The sequence below is a fragment of the Eurosta solidaginis genome, chromosome 1 (genome assembly GCF_040869045.1).
Source record: "Eurosta solidaginis isolate ZX-2024a chromosome 1, ASM4086904v1, whole genome shotgun sequence".
NCBI lineage: Eukaryota > Metazoa > Arthropoda > Insecta > Diptera > Tephritidae > Eurosta > Eurosta solidaginis.
In genome coordinates this window covers 350,405,415-350,431,398 of record NC_090319.1, presented here as the reverse complement: position 1 = coordinate 350,431,398, position 25,984 = coordinate 350,405,415, and the positions used below count along the sequence as shown (strand labels likewise).

The 25,984-nt window shown below is 37.9% G+C and overlaps 1 protein-coding gene across 1 annotated transcript in view; it reads right to left on the bottom strand.

Moving 5' to 3' along the window:
* The window catches only part of p53, a 104,419-nt gene that overhangs the window by 53,722 nt on the left and 24,713 nt on the right, over positions 1-25,984 (bottom strand). Inside the window, exons 7-10 of the mRNA XM_067762620.1 lie at positions 18,623-18,673; positions 13,162-13,435; positions 12,831-13,071; positions 12,544-12,659 (exon numbers count right to left, since the gene is read on the bottom strand). Of these exons, the coding sequence (XP_067618721.1) occupies positions 12,544-12,659; positions 12,831-13,071; positions 13,162-13,435; positions 18,623-18,673 (682 nt within the window). The remainder of the gene's footprint in view (positions 1-12,543; positions 12,660-12,830; positions 13,072-13,161; positions 13,436-18,622; positions 18,674-25,984) is intronic.

Here is a 25,984-nt window from a genome sequence, read left to right as displayed (position 1 = left end):
CACGCTATCGCCATCTCAGCAAACAAAGTTTCTAACTTTAGAGAAATATTTTGATTTTATAACTCATCAAGAGTTTTTAATATAAATAAACAATCCCAATTGAATAGATTTTAAATAATTGCATTTAATTGTGCTTCAATTAAAAATTCGCACTAGAAACCAATTAGAAATTGACGTTACAATTCGATTAGAATTTTAACACTTTTCTCGATATCGAGAATAAAGTCCGCGTAAAGGTCCATAAACCTTTCGAAGAACTTACCTTTCGAACACTCCCAGAGCCGCTTTATCTGATGTTGTCATGGTCCATGCTTCTGTACCTGGACTTGTAGAGCATGATTTTCGTTTGCCGAGAGAGGACTTTACTTTTCAATTGCCTTCCTAGTCCAAAGTAGTATTTATTGGCAAGAGCGATTATTCGCTGGATTTAAGGGATGATGTTGTTGCTAGTGTTGATGTTGGTTCCCAAATAAACAAAGTCTTTTGCTATTTCGAAATTATGGCTGCCAACAGTAGCGTGGTTGCCAAGGCCCACGATCACAGCAGGTATTTCGTTTTGTCCTCATTCACCACCAAACCCATCTTTACCGCTTCTTTTTCCAGTTTGGAGTAAACAGAACTAACGGCGCGTGTGTTTAGGCTGATGATATCAATGTGATCAGCATAGAATATTGTTCCAGAGCGGTTAAGTTCTGCAGCTAGTATAATTTTCTCCAGCATCAAATTAAAGAAATCGCCTGATAGGTGGTCACCATGTCTGAAGCCTCGTTTAGTTTCGAACGGCTCGGTCCTTCCTAATTCTGACTGAGCTGATGGTGTTGCTCAATGTCAATTTGCACAGCCGTATAAGTTTTGTGGGGAAACCAAATTCCGACATAGCGACATATAGGCAGCTCCTTTTCGTGCTGTCGAAGGCGGCTTAGTCCAGCGAATTAAGACGCAGCGCTGGCTAGGCCATGTTATGCGAATGAAAAATGACGCTCCCGCCAAGAAAGTGTTTTTATCGGAACCCGCCGATGGAAGCAGAGGTAAAGGGCGGCCTCCACTCCGCTGGAAGGACCAGGTGGAAAACTATTTAAATTCCCTTAGTGTGAGCAATTGGCGCCGGTTAGCAGAGAGAAGGAGCGACTGGCGCGCCTTGTTCGACGGCCATAACCGTTTAAACGGTTAAGCGCCAATTAAGTAAGTAAGGTCCTCAGTGATATCCATAAACAGGCGTCGGATCTCTATGTCGGGAATTGCCCGGCGAATCCAGTTCTTAAAGAAAAATACCCAGAACTCGCAGACGAGGAACGCACTATACCTAGGGAAACGCGCGTCACTCTAGCTCAACTTCGATCTGAGTACTCTAACAGGTTAAACTCTTACCTATCTATAATCAACCCCGACTCCCATCTCGACTGATGTGCAGCAAGGCGAAAGTGCGCTCCGTAAGGTCATCGCTTGAGCTTCTGCAAACTTTATTCCGGCCGAATATCTGAAATCACACCCCTGCGCTGAAGCCGCAAACTTAGCCAGAGAACGTGACCTGGCGAGACATCTCGACCCTAGAGACTCCCAATCCCAACTTGGATATTATGTGGCTGGTAAATGAACACAAATGTTCCCAATGGGAGGAGCAATAAAAGTATGGCATCCTCCCTGCGGGTGTTGGTAAAGTGTGGTCAATCGTCAAATCCCTGTGCAATCCAACTTAAAATAACGATGAAGTAGCCATAGTCTTTGGCGACAAAACTTTATCTGATTCGAGCGCCTTTTGCCCACAATTTAACTTGCATTCTTATGTAGACAAAGCCATACGTCGTGCAAACACACGGGCACATAAACACAAACACGACGTGCCACCCATTACCATCACCCCCACAGAGGTTGAAGTAGCCATAGCCAAGGCCAAGCCATGCCAATGCTAAAACACCTTGGCTCTGAGCGAAAAAACTACCTAACACACGTTTTCAACCTGTCTCTGAAGTCCTTTGTCTATTCTGAACAATGCAAAATGGCAAGGATAATTAGACTACTAAAGCCTGGCAAACCAGTTAACGATGGCGAGTCATATCGATCGATATCACTCCTTCCGCCATTAGCGAAGGCTTTTTGCTATCTCATTTCACGGCAAATCTCCGCCTAGCCAGGCACCAACACGGCTTCCGCAAAATGCACAGCACCACCACCGCGCTAAATGCCGTAAACACCCAGATTATTTACGGACTAAATCGGGAAAACCTCCACCATAGGACGGTGCTGGTGGCACTTGACCTGTCAAAAGCTTTTGACACAGTCAACCAAGGTACGCGACTCCACGACATAGAAGGGTCACACCTTTTCCCTTTTCTAAAAAGATGGACCGCAAATTATATGAATGGTCGGCAAGCGTCGTCTCACGAACGAAATCTTAAAACACAGGAAATTCATACAGGGGTACCACAGGGTGGTGTACTATCACCGCTTCTGTTTAATTTTTACATATCAAAACCCCCTCCTCCACCATAAGGAGTTACAATCATATCCTATGCCGACGACTGCACGATTATGACAACAGGACCTGGCCCTTCAATTAATGAATTAGTTTCTAAAATAAACAGCTATCTCCTCGACCACAGAATCGGTAAACTCTTTTGCCAGGACGCGCCCAGTGAACCCTGTTATTAATATGCAATATCCTACCCTTGCAGAAGAAGAAAGCATACCACCAAGGGAGACACGAGTGCCCCCAACGGGTTAGGGGGCTTAGAATATACCCGCGGCAGGTATGCCTGTCTTAAGAAGCAACTAAAATACTAAATTGATTCAAAGGGTTGTGTAGATCAACCCTTTCAAGGTGTTGCCAGCGCAAAATATGGCAACCACCCTGGCCATATCTAAAGTTCTTTCACCAAACTAAAGGGAACGAATGTTGTTATGTATCGAACATGTACCAATAAAGTGAAAAACGTCTTCTGGCTCCTGCAAGTTACATACTGTGCAAAGCGGAGACGATATGTTTTTATAGATTCTTGCGTTTAGATTCAATATACCTCCCCGTGCTCGGAGAATTAGACTGGCACAGTGCATATGCTCGGTGAAATACAAACTCTCCAACGGCACTCGGGCCGGGTAAAGGTCGAGGGTAGTAGACTTCCGAGCCATTTCGACCTATTTGTATTATACTCAGCTAAGCGTTCTAAGAACGAGGAAGTGAAGGTCTGTATATTAGCTGATGGTAACTGCGTAATGAAAGGTAGATTAATGGTGTTAACAAGTTCCTTCCAAGTGTTTATCCAAGAAATCTGCAGGTTGGCAGTCTCCCCTGCTAAAATCCGCGAGTCTCATGTGATAAGCTAAAGCAACAAGCGATATAGAGCATGTGCAGACGAAGCGTATGCAAATACGAGTATAGGGGCTTCAAGCCTGTTTCCAGATGCAACATGTTGTTTGGCGTATTAGAGGGAAGAAATATCGATTTCTTTACGAAAAATCTAAGAAGTTTCTCAACTTGGTCGAATTCGTTAACCCCCCCCCCATAACTGAGCACCGTAAAATATAATGGACCTGGAAGCAATCTCGAAGATTTTTATTTTCTGCGACAAACAGATGCGAGGATTATTAATATAGCTCAGCCCCCTTGCGTTAATAGCTTATGTGTCGGGGCTTCAATTTAGGTGGAAGAGGTAGAACGGGTTTAAGTGGGAGTACGAGAGGGTAAATTCGCGTTCTAATTCTAATTATTTGAAGGCGTATTCAATATGCATATGGTGTATGGATTCCATATATGAGGTAATTTAAGTCGGAGAGGTAGAGGAGTGGATAAAGAAGTAAGCGTGGGAATGAGAATGAAAGTAGGAGTGGAAATTCGAGTGGGTGTGGGATTGGGTTTGGTAGTGAGAGGGAATGAAATGAGAATGGGAAGGGAGTGGATATTAAGGGTATAAGAAAAGGACAGGAATAAGGAGGAGAAATTGATGAAACAGTAGTAAAGCTGTAGTCCGTTCGATGTATAAAGAGTGACAGAGGGAAGGGAAGTCCAACTTTCAAATATAGGGCGGTACAACATTTTCCGGATACGCTAGTACACTGTTAAAAGTTTGAGCCTAAATATGAAACTTTTTGTTCCTCATATACATATGTATGACCAAACCAAATTTTGTTTCAAAATTAAATTTTATCAGTCTTCGTGAAAAAGGCTGCGCAGAATAAAGTTTAAATTTTAAACCAGAGAGGTCTACATCTGCATCTAAAAAAGTAAGAAAAATCTAGTGAACAATGATAAGGTTTCGAACAAACCAACCGGATCACAGTAGTGTGCTCTACCCACTAAGCTATCACATGTCATAACACTTTTCACAAATTAAATTTTTGATGTATTAATATCTTTGCTCACGGTATGTGGGAATCATGAATGTAAGATGTAAGAGGAACCGTAATATTTTCAAAAGGTAAGCTATATCCCAACAAACATTTATATTACAGAACGATTAGAAAATGAATCGTATTTATCTAAGGTAAAAGGTTAGCATTCTCGACAAAAAGCGGACTTTGATCTCGATATCGAGAAAAGTGTTAAAATTCTAATCGAATTGTAACGTCAATTTCTAATTATTTTCTAATGTGAATTTTCAATTAAAGCACAATTAAATGCAATTATTTAAAAAAAATCAATTTAGATTGTTCAATTATATTAAAGAGTTTTGGTGGGTTATAAAATCACAACATTTCTCTAAAGTTAGAAATTTACGCTTAAATCTCCTCTGAAGTTAATCGCCAAACCCGACAACCAAACCTAATTGCTTGGCCATCGTATCGTTATGACCAGGGCGTTATTCTATGGCTTCAATGACCAATTACTTTGATTTCCATACGGTTGGTTGGATCAGCTGTTTTACACGTAGTTTGCCAGGGCCTTGAAGTAGTTATGCCACTATTTTATTTTTATCTCATGATCTGTTCATGCACGAGGGAACTTTAAAATTGTGATCAAAATTTTGCCTCATAACTTAAGTAATTAACACGCGTCACACTTTCATTGCCTACAATCAAAAATATTTATTTACTCGCAATAATAATAATTTATTTATACATAATACAAGAAAAAATACCACCATTTCGACTGCTGAGTGGAATATTACCATATCTCCACTACTGTTTCGAATACGCCATATCTCAAAATATTTCGAAATTCGGCGTTCAGGCGGATTAGGGTGATATTCCACTCAACATTCAATTTATAACTAAACCCCTCAATTCTCTTTTTAGAAAGTCTTGAACTCTTTCATTTGTTATATCTATAAATAAGCTCGGAATAATGGTGCTAACGCAACCACTTATTACCACCGCACAAAGGTGTCCATTTACAAGGGCCCCTGCTCCAGAATCTCCTGGACACACATCACTTACACCACATCCTGCACAAATGAGTGTTTCTGGTAGAATTCTCGGGTAGGGTTTATTGGCATAAAGAATTTTGCAACGGTTAATTTCTACTATAGGCATTTCAGCAGTTTGGAGAACATTGTTAAAGAAAGTTTCCGCACCCCAACCACTAACTCGTAGCATTGTTCCCGGTTTTAATTCAGCATCGCAAAGAAGAATAGGTTCTACGCGAACATTCCGGCCAAACCTTTTAGCCGCTTTAACCACGGCTATGTCCATAAATACTGTTTGCTTATTATAACCAGGATCAATATGTATACTAGCCACATCGCGTCGTTGCCCCTTTTTTCCGTTGATATCAGCTACACCAGCTCGAAGGGTTATATTCTCCGGTTGTTGCTCTTGCTCTTCTACGCAGTGCGCAGCTGTAATTACCAATCGCGGACTCACTAAGGAACCAACGCAAGCATACACGTGGGCAACAAATATGGCTACCGAATGTGCGCTCCGATCTATTTTTGTATTTACACCATTTTTAATGCGAAACTGCGCATCCGTAAACGTCAATTGGCAAATTAGCCCGAAAAACAGGATAGCTAAATTAATTCGAGAACTCATTTTATTTTAACACCTTTTGCACCACTTTTTAACTATAAAGTATACCGAGATCAATTTTGTGGGCCCCATTTATACCTAATTGAGTCATGTGACTAAAAAATAAGCAAACACTCGGTCTATAATACAAAAAAAAAAAAAAAAATAAATAAATGAATGCAAGGCGCAATAACCTCCGAAGAGATTTTAGGCCGAGCTTCTCTTCCTATTTGCGTCGTGCTCCTTTTTAATTTTTCCTACAAAGCGGCTGAACTGGATCTACTTGTTTTATGCCAACTCCGAACGGCATCTGCAAGGCAGATGAGTTTGCACTGAGAGATTTTTATGGCAGAAATACACTCGGACTGCTTGCCAAACACCGCTGAGTGGCGACCCCGATTAGAAGAATTATCTTCTAATTAAAAAAAAAAAACTTGTTTCTAAAATTTTGATGTTGCTTTGCGGAAGTAGTCTACATCTTAATTTAAAACCCAAAAAATATTTTTTTTTTTTTCAAAAAACTGTTATCGCCAAAGTTTTTAGCGGACAATTTTGAGTCGGACAGGGTATACATGAAAATTTTAAAATCAAATGAAACTTTTTTAAGTGGGTCATGAAAAAACCTTAAAAATCAAAGAAAAAAAAAAAATTTTAAAACTCAAAATTTGCAGGCTCGAAAATAATTTTTTTGGGTATGCTTAGTGGAACTTTTTTTTCCTGAGCCCAAAACCTTCGAAAAATCGATGGCACGATATGGGTTAACCTTCGTTCTTGGAAATCAACCCAGCTTAATGTATACACTGCCGTGGAGTCATTCTTCGCTCTCTCTTCCACATGGAGTTTCCACGACAACTTACTATCTATTATAACTCCCAGATGCTTTGTGCTATATTTATACTCAGCTGGGCAGAACTCACAGAGTATATTAATTTTGTACGCATAGCGGTAATCCGTAACTAATCGAGATAGATATAGACTTCTATATATCAAAATGATAGCCATGTAAGCCGTCCGTCTGTATGTAAACACGATAACTTGAGTAAATTTTGAGCTATCTTAATGAAATTTGGTATGTAAGTTCCTGAGCACTCATCTCAGATCGCTATTTAAAATTAACGAAATCCGACCATAACCACGCCCATTTTTTCGATATCGAAAATTTTGAAAAACAGAAAAAGTGCGATAATTCATTACGAAAGACGGATAAAGCGATTAAACTTGGTAGGTGGGCTGACCTTATGACGCAGAATAGAAAATTAGTAAAATTTTGGGCAATAGGCGTGGCTCCGCCCACTTTTAAAAGAAGGTAATTTAAAAGTTTTGCAAGCTGTAATTTGGCAGTCGTTGAAGATATCATGATGAAATTTGGCAGGAACCTTACTCCTATGTGTGCTAAATTAAAATTAGCAAAATCGGATGTCAAATTTTAACAAAAAATTTAATATATATACAATAAGTAAATTATGTCAACATTCAACTCCAGTAATAATATGGTGCAACAAAATACAAAAATGAAGAAAATTTCAAAATGGGCGTGGCTCCGCCCTTTTTTATTTAATTTGTCTAGAATACTTTTAATGCCATAAGTCGGAACACAAATTTACCAATCCTCGTGAAATTTGGTAGAGGCATAGACTCTATGACGGTAACTGTTTTCTATGAAAATGGGTGAAATCGGTTGAAGTCACGCCCAGTTTTAATACACAGTCGACCGTCTGTCCTTCCGCTCGGGCGTTAACACGATAACTTGAGCAAAAATCGATATATCTTTACTAAACTTAGTTCGCGTACTTATCTGAACTCACTTTATCTTAGTATAAAAAATGACCGAAATCCTACTATGACCACGCCCACTTTTTTGATATTGAACATTACGAAAAATGAAAAAATGCCAGAATTCTATACCAAATATGAAAAAAGGAATGAAACATGGTAAATGGATTGGTTTATTGACGCAAAATATAACTTTAGAAAAAACCTTGTAAAATGGATGTGACACCTACCATATTAAGTAGAATAAAATGAAAAAGTTCTGCAGGGCGAAATCAAAAGCCGGTGGAATCTTGGCAGGAATACTGTTCGTGGTATGACATATATAAATAAATTAGCGGTACCCGACAGAAGATGTTCTGGTCCACATTTTGGTCGATATCTCGAAAACGCCTTCACATATACAACTAAGGGTCACTCCCTTTTAAAACCCTCATTAATACTTTTAATTTGATACCAATATCGTACAAACACATTCTAGAGTCATCCCTGGTCCACCTTTATTGTGATATCTCGAAAAGGCGTCCACCTCCCTTTTAAAATACTCATTAACACCTGTCATTTGATACCCATATCGTACAAACACATTCCAAGGTTACCCTAGGTTCATTTTCCTACATGGTGATTTTCCCTTATATTGTCTCCAAAGCTCCAGCTGAGTATCTAATGTTGGGTTACACCCGAACTTAGCCTTCCTTACTTGTTAGGGTTATCCCTCCGAGCTTAGGCTTAGTCCAATAAGGGACCTAATAATTCCTAGAAAGTAATGCTAGATCAGTTTTTTCCGTTTTGGCAGATGCCCAGGCATGTACATCCCGAAGTGCTTGCTCATTCAGAAAGCTGATTATTGTTAGGCATCTGCCGCTTATGACGGCTAAAACGTCATGTGCACATGCAGTTCTGGCTGGTTCTTCGTCGAACCGCCTAAGCGATTGGTTTATAACCAGCGTCCACAGCATTGGTGATACAACCCCACCCTGCGGCGTTTCTCTGGTAACAGATTTTTTTGTCTCCCATGGACCCCATTGCGGTGTTATCATTTTGCAGAATTTCAGATAAATTACTTTTCTATATAACACGTGGCACCGCCCATTTAAATAAAAAATGTCTCCCAATTTCCTCTTACAATAAAACTTGGTAAGTGAAATATCATTGACACAATACTATTTTTCGCTGAGATATAGCTTATTGTTGTAGTTAAAATTTGACTTATAAAATTTCATTATGATATCTTCAACGACTGTCAAATTATAGCTTGCAAAACTTTGGGCGGTGCCGCGCCCATTGTCCAGCTACCAAGTTTCATCGCTTTATCCGTCTTTGGTAATGAATTATCGCACTTAAATATCGAAAAAATGGGCGTGGTTATAGTCCGATTTCGTTCATTTTAAATAGCGATCTGAGATGAGTGCCCAGGAACTTACATACCAAATTTCATTAAGATAGCTCAAAATTTACTCAAGTTATCGTGTTTACGTACAGACGGACGGACATGGTTATCATTTTGATATATAGAAGTCTATAGCTATCTCGATTAGTTTATGCCGTTACGGGGTACCGTTATGCGAACAAAATTAATATACTCTGTGAGCCCTGCTCAGCTGAGTATAAAAAGAGTAGTAGTAGTATATATTTATTTTTTCCATAAAAATCAGATACAGAATATGACTTATGCTTTTGCGTACATCGAAACACCTAAATAAATAAATTAAAGTAGATATTAGCGACAACAACAGAGTATGTTGTGTGTCGCACCACGTGTTAAATAAAATACTATCGAGCTAAAAAATTCATTTAATAATAATTCCCTAATTTTAAAGCCATCCGCGAGAAAATTGGCCAGAGACTCCAAGTTAAATCGATTTAAACTGGCAACCACCATGGCCATATCTAAAGTTTTTCCACCAAAGTAAAGGGAACAAAGGTTGTTATATATCGAACATGTGCCAATAAAGTAAAAAACGTCTGCTGGCTCCTGCAAGTTACATACTGTGCAAAGTGGAGACGATATGTTTTTATATATTCTTGCGTTTAGATTCAACATACCTCCCCGTGCTCGGAGAATCAGACTGGCTGCATATGCACTGTAATCATCAGTGAAATAAAAACTCTCCAACGACACTAGGGCCGCATAAAGGTCGTGGGTAGTAGGCTTCCGAGCCATTTCGAGGAACCTATTGTATGATACTCAGCCAAGCGTTATAAGAGCGAGGAAGTGTATATTAGCTGATGGCAATTCCGTAATGTGTTTATCCAAGAAATCCCCAGGTTGACAGTCTCCTTTGCTAGAATACGGGTAAGTATATTATGTGATAGGCTAAAGCGACGAGCGATATAGAGCATGTGCAGGCGAAGCGTATGTAAATATAGGAGCTGCACGCCTGTTTCCAGATGCAACATGTACTTTGGCGTATTAGAGGGAAAGAAGATCAGTTTCTTTACGAAAAATCTAAGAAGTTTCTCAACTTGGTCGAAGTCGTTAATCCCCCATACCTGCGCCGCGTAAAACATAATGGACCTGGAAGTAGCCTCGAAGATTTTTATTTTCTGCGGCAAACGGGTGCGACGGTTATTAATATAGCTCAGCCACGTTGAGTTAATAGCGTTTTTAGCATCCACTAGCTTTGAGTCCAAATGCTTATTAAAAGATAGTTGACAAGTGCGAAGCGCACCTAAGTATTTGTATTCGTTAACTACTTCAATATCCTCGCTACAGTAGATCCATTTCCATGAGCCACCTTTCCTAAATTCCATGATTTTTGACTTGAACAAATTGTGACAGATAGTGCCCATTGACTACAAAAGTTGTAAAGGGAGTTTATCATTTCCTGTAGCTGTTCAGGTGATTTCGCAACCAAGACCAGATCATCTGCGTACATAAGCACCTTCACATTAATGTTCTTAACCCTGACACCCCCGCACAAATAGTCATTTAGGCCATTTAAGTACAAAGAGAATAGAACCGAGCTTAAGAGGGAGCCTTGGCGGGCACCGTGATTAACAGCGAAAAGCTACGGCAGATCGCCATCAAACAGAACTTTGCAAGACGTATTAGCGTAGACTAATCTTAAAATCATGTTGCGGGGAATCATATCAAAAGCACACAAGAAATCTACAAAAAAGGCAAAAGTTCCTTTATTACGTGAAAAATTGAGTTATGCAATGCTTGAAAGCACAAAGATATTGTCCTTCGTCGAATAGCCTCTGGGAAAACCGGACTGACTCACTTAAAATATTGTTAAAATCGATCCAAGAATTTATGCGACCAAGTAGAAGCCCAGAAAATATTTTATAAATAGTGTCTAGCAGAGAAAGACCTCTGTAATTTGTAGTAGCGGTAGGGACACTTTTTTTTAAAGAGGGTAATCAAGATGGAAGAGTTGAAAGAGGAAGGAATCTGCTTTCTCAAATAAATAAAATTTAGAAGCGCCAGCAGTTCATTGAGTAAACATTGGGGAGTAAACTTGTAAAATTCATAACATACGCCATACTGCCCAGGGGCTTAACCAATTGGAGTTCCCTGCAATCAAAAGTAGCATCAAGAAAGGGGTCAGAAAGCTGGGGCATTGTCCAGTGCACGCACGAATCAATATTATTACGGTATAGGAGTGAAGATAGAAGTCACGGATCTTAGGGTTACATTTTACTTTACAACGGATGTTTTTAAGTGAGTTTGCTAGCCGCCACCAGTCACTTGAATTCCTAACGCTATTAAGCTGTTAAATTTCCTTACATCGCCACTCTAATTTCTTCCAGTTACAGAGCTTAACATATTTTTTACGAAGAGTCAGGTACTTAATCCTATCGCAATCTGCATTCCTCCCTCTCAGCATATTTAAAGCGTTCATTAATCAAACCGACATTTTTCGGTGAGAAGTGACACTTTCCTTTGGAGTGGTGTGCAGTTATAGACACTTTTCCATTAATAGAGGCCTCGGAGTATATATATTCGCTATTAGAGGACCTAGTAATGAGCTCCATGAATTTATTCGCGTTATGTGGTTTCCATTAGTCTGGAAAAAAGTACATGTTCATCGGAGTCGGCACTACACGGACGGCCGTTGAAATTAATAACAACAGGCATATGGTCGGAGAAGCATTTTGATTTGACATACAATCCATCAATTAGACCAAGCAAATCAAAAGAGCAGATAGCATAATCAATCACTATGCGCCCAACTGCACCGCAAAAAGTAAATTCACCACTCATATCACCATCAGCCCTTCCGTTTAAAATAAGCCACCCAGGTCTTCAGCCAAACTAAGTATTCGCCTGCCTTTATTATCTACTACCGAATCTTTGGATGTGCGTGTGTCACGCACACTTGCAAAAGCAGATATCGTATCTTTTTGCACCACATGAGATGAACCCATACGGGCATTAAGATAGCCAGCAATGCAAAATGAGCTCGGTCTAAGATTATCAAAGTAATGCTGAAGAGATTCACAATCGCATTCCAGCGCGTCCAGTTCAAATATTGCGGTAAAAAACAGAAGACGACGTCACTTAAACATACATACAAATATGTGCAACCATGTTTTGTAATAAATTTTAGACTATAGCGCGATTCGATGCATTTTTTAAAGCTAAACAAGCAACCACCGCTAGCACGACAAGCCTTATGTGCTTTCGTTGCATCAATCCAGTGCAGCTGGTACTCTTTAAAAAGATGAAAGAACTTCGATCTATCCTCAGGCAAAACAAGCGTTTCAAATAAAAAGAATATATCAAAACTTTCGATGTAAGTAAATGCATCACCAAATTTAAATTTGCTATTCAATTTAGCTATATTGTACGATAGAACGCAAAGCTATATATGGTTATTTACTTACCTTCATTTGATTTTCGTTTTTGTACAACAGGACTGTCACGCTTATCAGCTTTATGGTCACGTATGGGACAAGTACATATTTTCACATCCATCACACGTTGGGAGAGTATTTCACCACTAAACGTAAGCAGGAAATAAAAGCAATATTTTTAACACACAAATTGCAAAAGGTTGCATGTATCAACATGTTTGATGACACGCTTGCAGAATACAATAGAATTTTTGCTAACGTCATTGTTATACAATGTTGCGTCATCACCAAGTAATCTAATATATCAATTAACTCACCTCATACCCTCAAGTATGAATATAATGCTTGTCTCCTTGCGTCCGATACACGAATTTTGGCATGTAAACTTAATGGCAATCGGTTGCCCAATGGAACTGTCATTTTTGGGCATAGCACATAAGCCTAATGGAATTAAAACTGAGTAACGATCATGAATGCTTTTACCCTCAGCTGTTCCACAGTGTTCTGCTGAAGGATTTTCACAACGTAATAAGCTTTCACGTCGCGCCTGCTCTGGATCTATGAAAAAAGTGGTTGCAATTTAAAATTATTATTTGCTGTATAACAAACAACCCTCAGTACAAGAGCTTTTGCAACAAATTAACTTACCAGCATCTTTGCTTAGGTGATTTTGGCAACGCAAGACCGGCTCGCTCACCTCATGTTTGAAACAAATGAGTATACGTACGCGTAGTTGTTGTAAAGGCAGTTTTGGCACATAGCAAACATCCAAAGTAAACAATTCATTCATGCGTATATACAGTTTTTTGCGTGTAGGAGAATATACCCAGGTTCTCCTGCCTTTGCGGAAATCTCCAACTTGTATGTCAAACTTGTAGCCTCCGATATCATGCTCGTCGAAATTAGGTAACATATCTAAATTCTTTATAACAAAATCATATATGTACAAAATACAAAATTGTAAATCCAAATTAATATATCTGTGGCAATTTGAAATAAACTAATTTAAAAAAAAATTTTAAGTTAAACGGTTTTATTAAAAACAATACCTACATGAAATAATAATAAAGCTAGAAAATAATTAGGTAGGTCCTAGGTACTAGTAATCACACTCCTCATCAATCTAGGGTGTTGATCAGACAATTAAATAAAAGCGTTGGGCGCGTGAAAATTCTAAAAATGTGAGGCGTAGCATAACCTTATTAAGGTTCAGTTAGTCTTATATATGACTATCAATAGAAATTTGATGCGTCCAACGCTTTTATTTAATTGTCTGATCAACGCAATCATTTAGTGACTCATTATAACAAGGACTATTTCCTGACAATTTGTTACAATCTAAGTCCTCAATACATAATCCTTCCAAAGACTTTGCTCGACTCTGCGCTACGTATGCTTGTCCCTCCTCCAACTCCAAAATATATTTATGTCACTTCTACCGGTCTGTATGTAATATTTGTTCCAAATATGGACCAAATCGGACCACAAATACGATTTTTTTGAATATCTCGATATTTGTGCCACCTAGCGGCGATTTTTTTCATAGGTCGCTTTCTATTCTTGTATGTATTATGTGTTCCAAATATGAACCAAATCGGACACAAATACGATTTTTGTGAATATCTCGATCATTGCGCCACCTAGCGACGATTTTTTTTTTCATAGGTCGCTTTCTATTCTTGTATGTATTATGTGTTCCAAATAATAGCCAAATCGGACCACAAATACGATTTTTGTTAATATCTCGATCCATGCGCCACCTAGCGGCGATTTTTTACATAGGTCGCTTTCTATTCTTGTATGTATTATAAGTTCCAAATATGAGCCAAATCGGACCACAAAGACGATTTTTGTGAATATCTCGATCCTTGCGCCACCTAGCGACGATTTTTTTCGTATTATTGCATTGTCATGTTCTGAACTATATTCCAAGTTTCAAGCTTGTAGCTTATCAGGAAGTTACTTAAATTTTAATTACAAAATTCGTTCACAACGGTCGGCCGTGCAGCCGTGCAGCCTGTCAAGCCAACCTAAATAAAACCGTTTAAAAACCACCTAATTCGAGTTAGGATAAAAGTAATATTCTGGCTTCATAACAGAAATCCGTTAATGATTTCCCTGTGTTACTTACTCATAGCCCTAGCGCCAAATGGCTGCTACAAAATATAGGAAGTTACAATGGTGAATTGTGGCTAGCTTTTCAGATAAAGGTCTATGTATCGCCATTATCCTAACTCGAATTAGGTTGTTTTTTTCACATTGCCACAGATATGCTATGAAAATAAAAATATATAAGTACGGACGTTTAAGTTCCAGTGTAACCGAACATAATATACACAGCTGTGCATTATGTTAATACAATGTGAGTGTCATTTTGTTTGTAAATAACAGCCAAAAGGCAGTGTCCAGTTAGTATATCCATCTTGAGCCTTAAGTCTTGTCTCTTTAGAGATATCAGCAACTTCGTAAGTCTAACATCGTAGGATTTGCACATGATATCAGAAATTTTGCAGCACCGCGCTTCTGTCCACGCCTTTCCTGCTTGATGAATCAAATTCAACTCTTGTCTGCTTTTGATTTCTCCCAAAAGGATTGGGACGTATATCGTCGATTCATCAACTGATTCAGCCTCCTTTGCCATATCATCGGCCTTTTCGTTACTTTATTTCCTTTATGACCGGTAGCCCAGTACAGATGTATTGTCCGGCCTCAGCGAAATCTCTCCAATGCTTCTTTACATTCCAGGACACTTATTGATTAAGTACTGTTTGAGATTATTACCTTGATCGCTACCTGACTAACAATACACATATGTATATGGGATATTCCATCCCATTTCGACCAATTTTGAACCCGACCCCTTTAGAATTGGCTGAAAGTTTTTCTTCTTTTTCTAGCTTACGAAAGACGTTTTTCAGAATTTTTTCATCCAACTAAAAAAAAGTTATGAATTTTTAAAAAAACATCGTTTTTGTTTTCAAAATGCTATAACTTTTTCAAAAATTGACCGTTTGGGATCTTTTTTTTTTTTAATTTGTTTTTAAATGTACTTTTCGGAAAAAATGCAAAAAAATGTTTAAAGTTTTTTTTGTAATTTTTCAGTTTTTCGAGATTTTTCGAATTTCGCCAAAAGATCCCAAACGGTCAATTTTTGAAAAAGTTATAGCATTTTGAAAAAACAAACACCGTTTTTTTTTTTAATTCATAACTTATTTTGAGTTGGACACCGTTTTTGTTTTCAAAATGCTATAACTTTTTCAAAAATTGACCGTTTGAGATCTTTTTTTTTAATTTGTTTTTAAATGTCCTTTTCGGAAAAAATACAAAAGATGTTTAAAGTTTTTTTTTTCAATTAAATAAAAAAAAAATAATAATCGGCCCACTACGGGATTAGTGGGGATGATTGCAGAATTGATTGAAGTTTTTTATGAGAAAAAAAAAAACTTTAAAAATTTTTTTGTATTTTTTCCGAAAAGTACATTTAAAAACAAAATTTAGAAAAGAAAAGATCCCAAACGGTGAATTTTTGAAAAAGTTATAGCATTTTGGAAACAAAAACGGTGTTTTTTTGAAAATTCATAACTTTTTTTGAGTTGGATGAAAAAATTTTAAAAAATTCTGAAAAACGTCTTTCGTAAGCTAGAAAAACAAGAAAAACTTTCAGCCAATTCTAAAGGGCCGGGTTCAAAATTGGTCGAAATGGGATGGAATACCCCATATGTATATTGGCGCGACTGCAACTTAAACACACTTCCTCCAGAACTTCTGCTGATCTTTTTACGACTACAAATTCCCCCTGAGACATACTGCAGTGATCTGTCAGCCTGTAGGATCTACTTATTTCTTGATCGAAAAAGTAAACAGCAGACCCGACGATCCCTTTCGTTAATTTGAAACCATATGCAATGCATACGTATGCACGTTTATAATATGTTCTGCCACATCCGCCCCTTGCGCGAACCCTCCGGCTCTATTGTGGCTCCAAGGTTTTTTCGAAGCTCAGGCGCGGGACCACGTAAACCATTTTATATTTAATGGCGCATACTGCTGTGGCCAAAGATTGAATAAAGTATTTTTTATTTTAATTCCATAATTTTTTTACTTGTCAAGGTTATTTAACTGTCAAAGGGTAGGTCTTACACTTCACCACTACAATAATCAAAAAAGTTTGCGGATCTGGTAATGCGGCAAATGTAGTCCGACGCAGTATGATGCGAGGAGTCCGCATACGCCGCCAGAATTGGGCGGGTCCCCGTTCGGCCCTAACCTCAAAAAATCCAGAATGGCCAGTGATTGCCCCTTTTTATTCTTTTGAATCGTGAATGAAGTTATGGATTTACAAAGGTGCAAAATGTGTATATTAAGCTGATATTTAACCAATACAGCCGGCGTATTTCAAAACAGAGAAGCTTTCTTTAAAATCAGGAGCCGTTTGTGTTATACGATCACAGATCGGAAATCATTTTCTTTCAAACTATAAATATTATACTGTAAGACATTTTATAATAAAACAAGTAAAAGTATCTAAGGGTGTAACCGAACATTATATACTCAGCGTGAGCTTCAAATGCACATTTCATTTCAGATAAATTACTTTTCTACATAACACGTGGCACCGCCCGTTTAAAACAAATTTCTCCCCATTTCCTCTTACAATAAAACTTGATAAGTGAAATATCATTGATTCAAAAGTATTTTTTGCTAAGTTATAGCTTATTATTCTAGTCAACGACCCTTTTAAACTTGTTTTATATCTATGTTGCCGTGCTCTGTAACCGATTCCGTCCATTTTTACTAGAAATATTTTCTGCACAATTTCATTACATGTTAATTTTTCTTCGAGTTATGGCTCCCGAAACATAGAAAATTGCTTAGTCATAAAAGGGGCGGTGCCACACCCATTTTCAAAAATTTTAGTGTTTTCCAATTTAATGTTATAATTCAATTTTGAAAGTAAAATTCTATTGATACAAAGCTTTTTTTCGCTAAGATATAGCTTATTATTTTCGTCTACGACCCTTTTAAAAATCTTTTATATAAAAGTGGGCGTGGTCTTTAACCGATCTCGTCCAGAAATAGAAATATTTCCTGCTATAGGGAAAATTTGTGTACCAAATTTTATTATGATCCGTTAATTTTTCTTCGAGTTATGATAGAGAATTGCTTAGTCATAAAAGGGGCGATGCCACGCCCATTTTCAAAATTTGAAGTTTTTCCTATTTACGGTTATAAATACACTTGGGAAATGAAATACCATTGATATAAAGCTCTTTTTTGCAAAGATATAGCTTATTTTATTCGTCCACGACCCTTTTAAAAATCTTTTATATAAAAGTGGGCGTGGTCCTTAACCGATTTCGTTAATTTTTCTTCAAAGCATTCCTTATAGTAAAGGCAACCTCTCTGCCGAATTTTGTTACGATAGGTTTAACGATTTTTGATTTATGATTAATAATATTTGTAAAATAGATTTTATCCCAAGTGGGCGGTGCCACACCATTTTAAATTTTTTTTTTTTCAAATTTTTATCAAGAGTCTCAACACGTCAAATTTCAATATTCTAGGTGTATTATTTACCAAATAATCGGGTTTTTTGTGTTTTCCAAAATGTTATATATATAAAAAGTGGGCGTGGTTATCATCCGATTTCGCTCATTTTCAATACCAATATATTCTGGGTCCAGATAAGCTCGTGTACCATATGTGAAGATATCTCAATATTTACTCAAGTATCGTGTTAACGGACAGACGGACGGACGGACATGGCTCAATCAAATTTTTTTCGATGCTGATGATTTTGGTATATGGAAGTCTATATCTATCTCGATTTCTTTATACCTGTACAACCAACCATTACCCAATCAAAGTTAATATACTGTGTGCAAAGCACTCTGAGTGTAAATATCAAATTATGGATCTAGTGAGCGCTATTCACCACCATTTCAGAGCTATTGTGATTTAAAAATTGGTTTTCGATTATGGATCGTAAAACACGATACGGGCCCAGTTTAAGCATTCTTTGCGTTACGTTGTATCGTTATATGAACAATACACAAGGTATCCCCACACACTAGCACAGCTGGCTATTAAAAAAAAATGAAATACTCACCGGTTTAGCACCCAATTGCTCTTTTAACATTAATTCTTGTATAGCAGATTGCTATTAAAAAAAAGAAATAGAGAAAAGTTATATTAGTATATGGTTTTAAAATAATAATTTGTAATTGTAAATAAGTACATACATACATAAAATACGTAAAAAATTATTATAGATTTATTTATTTACATATTGCTCATAACGGCGATATAAGTTCAAGAGCTTCATTTTTATACTCAGTTGAGCAGAGCTCACAGAGTATATTAAGTTTGATTGGATAACGGTTGGTTGTACATATATAAAGGAATCGAGATAGATATAGACTTCCATATATCAAAATAATCAGGACCGAAAAAAAATTTGATTGAGCCATGTCCGTCCGTCCGTCCGTCCGTTAACACGATAACTTGAGTAAATTTTGAGGTATCTTGATGAAATTTGGTATGTAGGTTCCTGAGCACTCATCTCAGATCGCTATTTAAAATGATAAATGAAAAACCGAAAAAGTGCGATAATTCATTACAAAAGACAGCTAAAGCGACGAAACTTGGTAGATGAGTTGAGCTTATGACGCAGAATAGAAAATTAGTAAAATTTTGGACAACGGGCGTGGCACCGCCCACTTTTAAAAGAAGGTAATTTAGAAATTTTGCAAGCTGTAATTTGGCAGTCGTTGAAGATATCATGATGAAATTTGGCAGGAACGTTACTCCTATTACTATATATACGCTTAATAAAAATTAGCAAAATCGGAGAAGGACCACGCCCACTTTTAAAAAAAAAATTTTTTAAAGTAAAATTTTAACAAAAAATTTAATATCTTTACAGTATATAAGTAAATTATGTTAACATTCAACTCCAGTAATGATATGGTGCAACAAAATACACAAATAAAAGAAAATTTCAAAATGGGCGTGGCTCCGCCCTTTTTCATTTAATTTGTCTAGGATACTTTTAACGCCATAAGTCGAAAAAAATTAACCAATCCTTTTGAAATTTGGTAGGGGCATAGATTTTATGACGTTAACTGTTTTCTGTGAAAATGGGGGAAATCGGTTGATGCCACGCCCAGTTTTTATACACAGTCGTCCGTCTGTCCTTCCGCATGGCCGTTAACACGATAACTTGAGCAAAAATCGACATATCTTTAATGAACTTAGTTCACGTGCTTACTTGAACTCACTTTATCTTGGTATGAAAAATGAGCGAAATCCGACTATGACCACGCCCACTTTTTCGATATCGAAAATTACGAAAAATGAAAAAATGCCATAATTCTATACCAAATACGAAAAAAGGGATGAAACATGGTAAGGTTATTGGATTGTTTTATTGACGCGAAATATAACTTTAGAAAAAGCTTTATAAAATGGTTGTGACACCTACCATATTAAGTAGAAGAAAATGAAAAAGTTCTGCAGGGCGAAATAAAAAACCCTTAAAATCTTTGCAGGTATTACATATATAAATAAATTAGCGGTATCCAACAGATGATGTTCTGGGTCACCCTGGTCCACATTTTGGTCGATATCTGGAAAACGCCTTCACACCACTCCCTTTTAAAACTCTCATTAATACCTTTAATTTGATACCCATATCGTACAAACTCATTCTAGAGCCACCCCTGGTCTACCTTTATGGCGATATCTCGAAAAGGCGTCCACCTATAGAACTAAGCCCCACGCCCTTTTAAAATACTCATTAACACCTTTCATTTGATACCCATATCGTACAAACATATTCTAAAGTCACCTCTGTCACCTCTAAGTCCACCTTTATGGCGATATCTCCAAAAGGCGAACACCTATAAAACGAAGGCCCACTCCCTTTTAGAAATACTCATTAACACCTTTCATTTGATACCCATATCGTACAAACAAAGTCTAGAGTCATCCCTGGTCCACCTTTATTGCGATACCTCGAAAAGGCGTCCACCTACAGAACTAAGGCCCACTCCCTTTTAAAATACTCATTAACTCCTTTCGTTTGATACCCATATTGCACAAACGAATTCTAGAGTCACCCTTGGTCCACCTTTATGGCGATATCTCGAAAATGCGACCACCTATACAACAACCACCACTCCCTTTTAAAACCCTCATTAATACCTTTAATTTGATACCCATATCGTACCAACACATTCTAGAGTCACCCCTGGTCCACCTTTATGGCGATATTTCGAAACGGGGTCCACCTATAGAACTAAGGCCCACTCCCTTTTAAAATACTCATTAACACCTTTCGTTTGATGCCCATATTGTACAAACAAATTCTAGGGTCACCCCTGGTCCACCTTTATGGCGATATCTCGAAACGGCGTCCACCTATGAAACTAAGGATTACTCCCTTTTAAAATACTCATTAACACCTTTCTTTTGATACCCATATTGTACAAACAAATTCTAGGGTCACCCCTGGTCCACCTTTATGGCGATATCTCGAAACGGCGTCCACCTATGGAACTAAGGATTACTCCCTTTTAAAATACTCATTAACACCTTTCATTTGATACCCATATCGTACAAACGTATTCTAGTCACCCCTGGTCCACCTTTATGGCGATATCTCGAAAAGGCGACCACCTATACAACAACCACCACTCCCTTTTAAAACCCTCATGAATACCTTTAATTTGATACCCATATCGTACAAACACATTCTAGAGTCACCCCTGGTCCACCTTTATGGCGATATTTCGAACCGGCATCCACCTATAGAACTAAGGCCCACTCCCTTTTAAAATACTCATTAACACCATTCGTTTGATGCCCATATTGTACAAACAAATTCTAGGGTCACCCCTGGTCCACCTTTGTGGCGATATCTCGAAACAGCGTCCACCTATGGAACTAGGGATTGCTCCCTTTTAAAATACTCATTAACACCTTTCATTTGATACCCATATCGTACAAACGCATTCTAGAGTCAACCCTGATCCACCTTTATGGCTATATCCCTAAATGGCGTCCACCTATAGAACTATGGCCCACTCCCTCATAAAATACTCTTTAATGCCTTTCATTTGATACACATGTCATACAAACACATTCCAGGGTTTCCCTCGGTTCATTTTCCTACATGGTTATTTTCCCTTATGTTGTCACCATAGCTCTCAACTGAGTATGTAATGTTCAGTTACACCCGAACTTAACCTTCCTTACTTGTTTTATTTCTGTCTAGTTGTTAAGCAAATAAACGACTGAATTACTCAAGTGCCTAAACAATACAAACCAGTAATCCAGTACATGACTAACCAAAAAACTGTTTTGTTTTCATTCATAATTGCATGATGTTTGTAAACAAATTTTTCAGTTACCTTCCATTGTAGTTATTCTTCAACTTTCGATTGTATTTTCTGTTTTAATCTACGCTTTTTAGTCGTAAATTATGACTCAATCATCTCATCAGCTGATTTTATTTTTTTCATTTCACTGGTATAGGGATTGTCAAAAGGAGATGGCAACGCAAAATATAACCAGCACATTGACAATTTTTTTCAGCCGTAGTGGTAAATTTTGTATAAAAAATAGTTTCACATCACCTCAAGTTATTTTTTTAGTAAATCCATCTAATTTAGTGCATTATTTTCCCAAAAACACACAAGAATTGCAAATTTTTACGTTTCCTCTCATAACAGGACGCGGACACTTGCTTTTTACCCCAAAGGGCTAAAATACCTTGGGGAGTGTTATCGATGTTGATGGTCCTTTTCCGGATGCAGATCCGGTACGTTCCGGTAACAAGCAATATTAAGGTACTAGGCCCGATCATATCGGGAACGATTTGATATGACCACATGAAACCTTCTAGGCCATACCGCCCTCCTCTCCTAGATCCATAAGAAACTTGGGGTCGCCAGAGCTTCGGCTTTCAAAGAAACAGGTTGACCACTGGTAGGTGAGGTTGACAATCGGGTTGGAGAAGCTATATATTGGGCTGGCAACCTCTTGAAGGGTTGCGCTACACAACCCCTTGAATCAATTTGGTATTTTAGTCGCCTCTTACGACAGGCATACCTGCCGCGGGTATATTCAAAACCCTCTAACCCGTTGGGGTGTAGCGTAATGCCATAGACATGGATGTCCATCAGCGTAGGATACAGTAGTGACTCCTTCTGGCGGTGAATGTAGCTTCGATATATAAAATTTAAACAAAAGCGGGGATAGGACGCGACCCTGTGGTACCCCTTCTTAAATTCCTCTGCGTTTAGATGTTATGTTCCTGAATTGCACCGATACTTGCTGATCAGACAGATAATTTGCGTTTGAAGAAAGGGAGGACCCTTCAAAGTCTTGCAGTAACGTGTCGTAGTTGACCGTATCAAAAGCTTTTGATAGGTCTAGCGCAACGAGTACTTTTCTGTGGTGGGGTTTTTGATTTAACCCGCAATTTATCTGCGTGTTAATGGCTTTTAGTGCGGTGGTAGTGCTATGAAGTTTTCGAAAGACATACTGATTATTTGCAAGACGCAAATTTGCAGTGAAATAGGGAAGCAGAATGGCTGCAAGTGTCTTGGCTACAGCCGATAGCAGAGATATGGGACGATACGATTCTCCTATGTTAGGTGCTTTCTCAGGCTTTAACAGCGGAACAACCCTGGCCATTTTCCATTTTTCGGCGATGACGAAGATTGACAGGGACTAGCTGAAGACATGCGCTAGATAATTTAATCCCTCTTTGCCAAGTTTTTTAAGCATCGTCTAGGCCCATGCTTTCGATGGCTTAACATGAGGGTTGGCATCTTCAACCTCTTTGGCGGTGATGGTAATTGGGGACGCGCAGTGTTTATGCTTGTGTGTGCGTCTATTGGCCCGCCTTCTGGCGTTTTCAACCGTAGAATGCATTACATATTTTTGGCAGAAAGCGCTCGCGCATTTTTTCGCATCCGACAGCACTTTATCGCCAAAGGTGATCGAGATTTTGTCATTGTGCTTAGTCGGGTTCGATAGGGACTTTACGGTGAACCATAGCTTACCTACACCGGCAGAGAGGCTACAATTCTTTAAGTGCTGCTCCCATTTCGCCCGCTTGTGTTCATCCACAAGCAATCTGATGCTTTGGTTTACATATATTTCTTATTTGGGGGTCGCCGTGGTCGTTCTGTCTTATAAGGTCACGTTCTCTCGCTAGAGCTGCGGCCTCCGCTGGAAAATGGGGCCGGATTTCTGGAATTCTTCCGGCGGGGATGAAACGAGCCGAAGTGAATTCAATTATCTTGCGGAAAGCACGCTCCCTGGAAGGGCATCAGTCGGGATAGGGAGAGCATCCTAAATTGTTGTTTTTTAGAACTGGTCGGAAAGATAAGAAAGGAAAAGGACCAAAATTTCATAAAAATCGGTTCAGTCCTTTAACCGAGTTGGGTCACAAACACACGTACAGAAGAAATATATATGTACATTAGGGTAGGTCAAATTGTATGGGGGGGAAAATGGGGAAAAAACACTTCAGGTCATATATATAGTACTTCTATATCAATACCTTCCTATCTTCCTAATGTGCAAATTTTCTGTCAATCATTATTTGCTGAAACTGTGCAAATGTATGTTCTGCGCATGCGCGGGCTTTGTTAGTGTTAGTGAATTGTAGTAGCGTGTGTAAAAATGGTATTAAAGGGGTTACAACGGGTCACTATCCCCTTTACCCAACTTCTGCATACTAATTGTTATAAAATCTCAGTTTAGTCGTTTAAACAATGAAAAGGCCAACAAATACAATACAAGGCTTGAAGTATTTATTATTTAAACATGGGCTGCAGCCATACAAAGTACATTATTTACATAAATAGTAAAAAAAAAAACAAGACGAAGAATTCATATTTTTGAAATGAAAAAAATTCAAATATACATGTATAAAAAATATACTTATACGTACATCCCAACAAGCATTTCTTTAAACATTTTAAAAAATAATGTAAAGGGAATTAGAAACGATATATAAACGTTTTCAGAATTTTACTTATTTTGAGTTTTTTATTGAAGTAAATTTTTGATGAAGTAAACAAAATATGAGTACTGGGCTGGCTGCTATTGGTGTTGAAATAATATCAATTTTGTAAATTTTTTTCTAACATATTCTTTTTCGTCCGTGCTTTTTTTCGTTTCAAAAAACAAACGAATATCTAAATAAAAACTTATTACTTCCTTACACAGCTGTGTCCGGTGATTATTAAAGATGTCATTGCTAAATAAATTTTCGATGGCTATGTGATCGTCCATGATACTATTGGAGAATGCACCACTTGTATTTTGAAAAATTTTATTTATTAAACTTAATTTTGCATTTCCAACTGGGCATGCCTTGAGAACTTGTCTTAAAACTTTCTCTGACACTATACAAATATTACATACGTCCACAGATGGTGCGACAAACGGACCTTTATTTTTGTGCGCTGAAATATTTAAGCCATTTTTTTACAAAAATTTAACGACAGCCTTGAGATTTGGATTGGGATATAAAATTTTCTAACAAAATTAGGGAGGCTCGAAATTCATTTCAGACCTATGGTCCCATGAACAATATTACTCAGTATGACCCATAGATTCAGAAACTGGATGTGCCTTTTCAACAATAAATTTGACTCGCCCTAATGTACATCTATATATATAAAAATCAAATTCTGTGTGTGTGTGTATGTTCGCTATGGAAACGTATTTCCCACACTTCAATCATCACCAAATTTTAGTTATAGGTTCCTTCGATCAACGGAAAGGTTTTAGGCTAAAAATAATTTCGAAATATAAAAGGGGCGTGGCACCTCCCGTACAAATGGAATCTTTGGTACTGCATAACTTTGAAGGTATACATGCCAGAACATTGAAATTCAGTAAGGAGTTATATGAGGTCAATCCCTAACACCACCAAGAAAATGCGGTATTGGGAAAAAGGGGGCGTGGCACCTCCCACACAAATGGAATCTTTGGTACTGCATAATTTTGAAGGTATATATGCCAGAACATTGAAATTCAGTAAGGAGTTATATGAGGTCCATCCCTAAGGGAAAAAGGGGGCGTGGCACCTTCCCTACAAATGTGATTTTTCAGAACTATGGCTGCCGTACAAACTTAAGTTATTTTAACACCTAAAGTTTGACTGCATTGTTGAGTTTGGCTGTTATGCCTTTTGGACGTTGAGTAATCTTCCGCTCATAAAAAATTTGTTAGCTTCAGTCTATCTACATCTTCTATAAAAATCAAATTATGTGTGTGTGTTCCCCATGAAAACGTGTTTCCCATACTTCAATCATCACCAAATCATCAAAAAATGGCTGTAGGTTCCTTCCATCAAGACGAAAGTTTTTCATATTTCAGAATTAAGAATTTTAAATTTAAATGTTTTTGTTTTTTGGCTATGCGAAAAAATGATAATAGCCGTGTT